Source organism: Morone saxatilis, unplaced genomic scaffold (assembly GCF_004916995.1).
Source record: "Morone saxatilis isolate NCDOM2014 unplaced genomic scaffold, NCSU_SB_2.0 Contig14, whole genome shotgun sequence".
NCBI lineage: Eukaryota > Metazoa > Chordata > Actinopteri > Moronidae > Morone > Morone saxatilis.
Genome location: NW_023339696.1, coordinates 21,755,374 through 21,762,342, shown reverse-complemented (window position 1 = coordinate 21,762,342; position 6,969 = coordinate 21,755,374). Strand labels below are relative to the sequence as shown.

At 43.8% G+C, this 6,969-nt stretch overlaps 1 protein-coding gene across 1 annotated transcript in view; it reads left to right on the top strand.

Moving 5' to 3' along the window:
- The window catches only part of LOC118322549 (la-related protein 4B-like), a 3,246-nt gene extending 933 nt beyond the window's left edge, over positions 1-2,313 (top strand). The window contains exons 2-6 of the mRNA XM_035654261.1: positions 608-757; positions 864-1,130; positions 1,289-1,368; positions 1,508-1,693; positions 2,166-2,313. Of these exons, the coding sequence (XP_035510154.1) occupies positions 608-757; positions 864-1,130; positions 1,289-1,368; positions 1,508-1,693; positions 2,166-2,247 (765 nt within the window). The 3' untranslated portion in view covers positions 2,248-2,313. The remainder of the gene's footprint in view (positions 1-607; positions 758-863; positions 1,131-1,288; positions 1,369-1,507; positions 1,694-2,165) is intronic.
- Positions 2,314-6,969: the final 4,656 nt, after the last annotated feature.

Sequence of the window (6,969 nt, the reverse complement as noted above, 5' to 3'; positions counted from 1 at the left end):
AGTACAGATTCATAGTGCCCACATTCAGCAAGAAAGGAGCGTTCCTGTATGAGGAGCAGCGGGGACTCTACGGGTGCTTTTCAACGGTAGTTTACAGGGTTATTCCTCTCAGTCTTTAGTGCCGCTTTCTTTATCTTCCTTCTCGCGTGCTGCTCTCATCTCTCACTCACACATCACTCGTCTTCTCGTCACACTACACCACCACTCACCCCTCCTACACCTCCTCCAACACACACAACACCACTATATCCGGCCTCAAGTCTACCATCCTCAGTTTAGACAGTTCATTTGGAGCTGGTTGGTTCTCACCTCTGAGGAGGCGTGGTCGGCTGCGGCGTCTAAGATGCTCTGACAGTCCGCATTGGCTGATAGGAGGAGAGACGGGTAAAGAAGAGGAATTATAAGGCTTACGTTGGTGTTTGTGTTGTCTTCTCCTCTCCCTCCTCTCTCTCCTCCCTCCCCTCCTCTTCTCCTCTCCTCTCCTCCTCTCCTCTCCCTCTCCCTCGTCTCCTCCCTCTCCTCTCTCCCCTCTCCCGTCCTCCTCATCCTCTCCCTCTCCTCTCCTCCTCTCCTCTCCTCTCCTCTCTCGTATTAAATATAAACTCAGTATGTGACAGTGTGTTTTGTCATTACTGTTGTTGTGCAGGAGGTGGAGGCTCTGTTTGACGGCGAGGACCTTCCCAAGTTCCTGAGCTGTGAGTTTGTGAGCAACGACAACTGGTTCGTCACATTCAAGTCAGAAACAGACGCACAACAGGTGACATACAGAAATACACCTTCTGATCGCTGAAGTAAAGCTTTTGACTTTAGTTAGCAGCCTCAGTGGAACAGGAAGATGATTCTCTCTCTGTGCTCGTGCTCAGGCCTACAGGTACCTGCGAGAAGAGGTCCGGGTGTTTAAGGGAAAGCCCATCATGGTGAGGATAAAGGCCAAAACCATGGCCGTCACTTCCTACGCTCCAAAGAATGGCTACCGACCCGCCCAGATGGACGGCAATCATTACAGCTCTTACTTCCCGCCCAACACCTACCAGCAGCACTGCCCCAGCCACATGCAAGCACAACAGCTGTACGACTTCACCAACGAGGTGTGGGCTTCAGCTGCGACGGGATACCAAGACTGTGCGGAGGTGAATCCTTCTCACGTCGAAATTTAATGACAGGAAGTTGATTTTTTGATTTGTCTGCTGTTTGAATGTGTGAGGAGAAGCTCTGTGGTCCCGTCTCAGGGTTTAGGTCTCGTTATGTCACGAGCAGTGTGATTTTAACTCGTTGTTTTTGTCCGCAGCCTCAAACGTTGATGAATGACTTCATGAACGGATTCTCAACAGCTTCCAACTTCAAACCTCACAACTCGCACAGACCGAGGTACCTGTATTGTTTATAAATCATTGTTATAAAAAGGAAACTTATTGTTCATGTCCTTCGTATTAGCTGTGAAAACATTTATCTCGTTCTTCTTGTCTGCCTGTTGGTAATCTCGGCATTCACTGTTCCTCTCTCCCAGGAGAGGCTCACGGTGGTCAAACTCCGGCGACCGTTGGCAGTCCAATCAGAATGATCCCTCACACTCATCGGAGCAAGGGCCGGGAGAGCGCTCCTGTTCTCCCACCAAGCCGGAGCGAGGGCGGTCGCGGGGCAACCTGCGCCGTCAGAGCAGAGGAAGGATGGAGCCGACTTCTGATCGGGGAAGGTGAGTCGCACGTTGTGATACCTGTTGTTATCCTTCCACTGTCAGGACAAACAATGTGGATGGACGTAGTTTATATTATAAAGTGTTGGATATGAACATGAAGTCATAGAGACTGACGGGTAAGATTAAAATATAGTCCTCTGAAAGGAAGGAAATCAGGTCGTAGCAGCATCAAAGGTAACGTGATTCAGCTGCAAAGGGAAATGTAAGCGCACAAAATAAAGTAATGCCTGAATGGTGTCTGAATTACACTTCAAAGCGTTGCCGCAGTTACAGCCACAGGTGCTGCAATGTAAAGAGTGATTCTGTTAGTGAAAGTGAGGACGGTTTGCTTCGAGAGCAGCACCTATACCTAATTACAGTTCTTAGAAGAAGCTGCAGCCACTTCAGACACACCTGAAACACCTGAAACACAGGAGCGACGCTTTAATGTAGCAGAGTATAAATCAGTCTGTGTCTTTCTGCTCTGAAGGAGAGGAAACTTCAGCCAGAGGAGAGGCAACCCGAGGTCATGGGACAGATCTGCTGGAGGCAACCGTGTAAGTGGCGAGTGAGCGTTATTAGTGTTTGTTCAGTTTGTAGAGACTCTGTAACCGACTGTGTGTGTGTGTGTTTGTGTGTGTGTGTATTTCTCCGCGATATCTCCGAGATAAACGGCGGGGATTATTTTCTGCGTCCGCGTTTTCACCTCCTCTCACCTGGAGGAGGAGAACCCGTCCGGCCCGGTGCGTTCGGGTGCCGTCGGTTTTCCCAGCAGCAGCAGCAGCGGCGGTGGAGGTGGTTCGTGGAGGTTCGTGGAGGTTCGTGGAGGCGGATTGTGGCTCCTGTTTTCAGGTCACATACTGCAGAGGCTCCGATAGTCCAGCTCCTGTCTCACGGTCCCCCATCGGCTCAGCAGTGCACCGCCAGGCTCTCTCTACCTCTCTCTCTCCTCCCTTTCTGCTAAATTAGTGGAATGAGAAGTGACTCGTAACATTCACACTCCTCCCTCCTCCTCCCCTCCCTCCCTCCCTCTCATCTGCTGCAGTTGCGCGCTCCCGCGCTGTCCGTGTGTGTCGGGAGCGCGCAGGCACATTTACTTGCAGTGCTGTAAAATTGATGGAAATGAAAATATCCCTGACGACAGGCAGCGGGAATATTCATCAGGACATTCACACACACAGAAACACCGCGAGACTTCACCCGTCACTGCCTCATTATTGACATATTGATTATAGCAGATCATCAATCTATAATCAATACACTGTCTGTAGATTCTACAGTAAAACACTGTAAACCCGAAATAAGTTAAAGTTTGTGTAAGAGTAACACACTGATATCTCACAGCCAACCTTTAATTAAACCACATTTTATATCACAGACTGTAAAACCTCTGTCAGAGCGTTTATATTTCTTTTGATGGTAAAAACTTGTATTTATACAGGAACATATGGATTCAAACTTAAAATTAAAACCTCAATATCCTTTTATCATAACAGTATAAAAAGTTTAACATTATTTATTAAAATAAAGTTCTGGAAATCTCAGCTGATAGTTTTCTTTATCAGAAATATGTATTAAAGCTCTTGTGTGTAACAGTGAGAGGATCTATTGTCAGAAATGTAATTTATTACTAATTACTGTTTTAAAAAGTAATAATATTACTTTGCTTACAGTAATTAGTTAATATACTAGTTACTAATACTAATACTAACTAATACTAATACTAATATACTCACAAATTCAAACCGACGACGATTAAAATCCAGTTTTGTTTGTTAAATTCGAAGTAAAATATTTCCAGCTGCTGAATGTGAGCCAGTGGTTCTCAACCTCTTTTATTTATTGAACTATTAAACTCATATTTTAGAATATTTCATATTATATTATTATTACTGAACAATGAACATAAACAGTGAACTCAGTAACTGCAGGAAGTTTGTAAACCAGAGATTTGGATGAATTTTGCAGTCAGTAACTTTTATATAAATAACTTTCACTTTATCCCAATCTGGTTCCTACTGCTGCTCCTAATGGACCCGAACGAAAAGAACCAATCAGAGCCCAGAAAGAAACGATCCTCAGGACCCTTTGAATGATCGTCGTCATGGAGAGTCACAGAAAGAAGCTGATTGGCTCTTAGACACGTAGCAGGTGAGTACTTGCTGAGTCAGCAGGTGTTAACTGATGAAAGGTGAGAGAGCTGATCATGTGACCACCGATCCATACTGACCATCAATACGTTATCAATCAGGCCTCTGATACAGTCACTAATCAATGCGGGTTGTTTTTAGAAAGGTCAATGACAAGTCACTGACTCTGCGGACGTCGAACAGCGACGGACACCTGCTGACTATTGATCTCCGATAGAGCCCGCTGACCTTTTATTGATCTGTGTGTGTGCTGTAATCTGATCACGTCACAGTTTCATAACCGCAACGATCAGCTGAACACAAAACTGTAACTGGAGACACGCACATCTTATTTCAGCACACACACACTGACTGTCCTCCTCCTCCTCCTCCTCCTCCTTCTCCTCCTGTATGCATGGCCGACTCCTCCTGCAGGAGCAGGTTGCAATATGTTCCTGTAAACTGACACCCTCCATCATGTTCAAACATGAAACAGACACAGCCGACCCACGGACACATCAGCTAATTGATTGTAGAAATCAATAACCAACAGGTGCTGCAGGCTGAGCTCACTCTCTACGTGTAATGTGACTGTTTGTAATAAAAAGTAGGACATTTTTGGAAAGTGAGGACATTCACACAAAAATAAACTTTATTGTCCACGATGTGGAAACATTAAGACATTCATAAACATTTTTGGACAGTTAAAATCCTTCAGACTAGACCTGAACCACGACGGCCTAAAACCACATCAAAACCCTCCAACTGAATGACGGACGTTGTGGGGACCCTGTTCCCCAAAAAGAAGCGAGTCCCCATAATGTACGTAAACAGATTTATGTCCCCACAACCTGAGTAACACACACAGCCGACCCACGGACACATCAGCTAATTGATTTTAATCAATAACCAACAGGTGCTGCAGGCTGAGCTCCTCTGGAGCTACAGTGACTATAATAATCTATAATCTATAATTGTATCATATATAATACAAATTAAAGTATTTGTGTTTTCACACATTTTACTAAATTTGTCAAACCAAAGTCATAAAGTTAATCAAGGAAATGTATTTATCATAATACAAAAAGGTTTAAAACAAAATAAACATTGGCTGTTCCTTTATGCTACACAGAGAAAAATATCATTAAATTCATAGAATAACATAAAAAGTATAATTAACAAACCAACATTTACATTTTGATATAAATCCACAGGAAATAATTCTGCAAGTCATCTGAGTTAGTGATAACTCTCGTCCAGCTCTCTTCCTCTCCTCTTGGGATTGATCTGGCTACTTGATTTTAGCAATAAAGCTGCAAACAGATGTTTTCAAAACCCAGAGATGTTTGAAAGAGCTACCTTAAAGTCAAAAACCTGCTGAATCCAGTTCATTTGAACAATTGTGGCTTTAAAATTAAATCCAATCAATGAGGTTTCATCAATAAAGCCAAAAAAACACAGATCAAAACTAAAATGTTGCCAGTTTGAAGGAGCTACCAGCCACAGCACCTGCAGCCGTTGTTGGCCAACAGATGTGGAGACCAGAGTTATTATAGTACTTTTAATTTCAAAATAAAATCAGGTTGCAACAAACATGTTGGTGAGAATGTTCACATATTAACTTCCTGAACAAGAAGTCATCACTTAACTGTTGTCAGGGTGAGAAAGATGTCAGCATTAGCATTAGCATTAGCATAAAGACAGGAATATAACAGCAAGCCTGTCTTATCTCTTATTATTATTTATAGTGCCTGTGTGTGTGTGTGTGTGTGTGTGTGTGAGCGAGCCAGCAGAGCCACTGAGCACGTGCAGAAAAGAGCTCTCATTGTCAGCCTGCTGATGTCACACACACACACACACACAGTCGACCCCCGGCCTGTTACACATGTTCACTGATGCGTTGGACATGAACACACACACACACACACACACACACACATACAGCATCATGTGTTGTTGCTCAGTGGATGAACAACCTGTCTGATTCTAACCTGCCTTGTTTTCCAAATATGGTCGTTGTGTCAGTTCCTGAAACCGCTCCGCAGTGTCCGCTTGAGCCGCCGTCCGTCCAACAATCACCCCAGCACACCCCGACCCCCCCGGCCTGGTGCCCCTGTAGGGCAGTAGGAAGATGAGTGGCGAGTTCACTACGTGCAACTGATCATCTTAATAAAAAGGAGCCTGTGCTGGAGCTCTTAATGCTTTAGAAGTATGTCTACAAATGTTTGTTTATAGATATATATAACTGTATATATGTCTTCTTATTGTTGAACTTGTTTATACTGTTAATCTGTGTTTGTACATTGAGAGCAACGGAAAACCGGAGTCAGATTCCTTGTATGTGCACATACCAGGCCAATGAAAGTGATTCTGATTCTGATATGGCGCGCAGGTTTCGTGCAAAGCGTTTATCGGTCAGCGTTTATCGGACACTCGAGTCAGCTGATTGTTTGTGCTGCAGTCTAAGTGGAGGCAAACTGAGCTCATCAGTAACCGTTCAAATCAAATAGAATTTGTTCTATTTTACAGAAATTGAACCTTCTAGAAAGTAAAATTGTTTGATTGTTAAATAAAATAAATATATATAAAATAAATAGATAAATATCATCACTCGTCTCTGATCAATATTCATCGTAGTTTATCAGCTGTTCTCTTTTATGTACTTTTATTTACTTTATTAAACTCTGTTGTTTCACCTTTAAAACACATTTTATTGTCTTTCTTTGTATTTTATTTTTAAATCTACCTTTTTTAGTTTTTTCCCATTATCGTCTCGTCAGTCGTCTTTGAACTGTATGAAATCAGAAATACTTTAAGAGTGTGTGTGTGTGTGTGTGTGTGTGTGAAGACGTATGAGCCGTTACATCATCAGTAACGAGCCAATTAGAAGGCGGGAGCTTCATTTCACTTCTTGTTCTGAAACCGACGCCGGTTACATCATCGCCATCTTCACACAGCTGTCAGTCACAGGCCTTATGAGCTCATCGCCATGGTTACGGCAGGAGCGTGCGACCAATCAGCTGCAGCAGAGACGACAGCAAAAAGAAACCTTTATAGACTTCTGACCTCCGTTTCTTCTCCTCCCTCCCTCCCCTCTCTCTCTCTCTCTCTCCCTCCCTCCTCTCTACCTCTTCCTCGTCTCTCTCTCTCCCCCTCCCTCCCTTC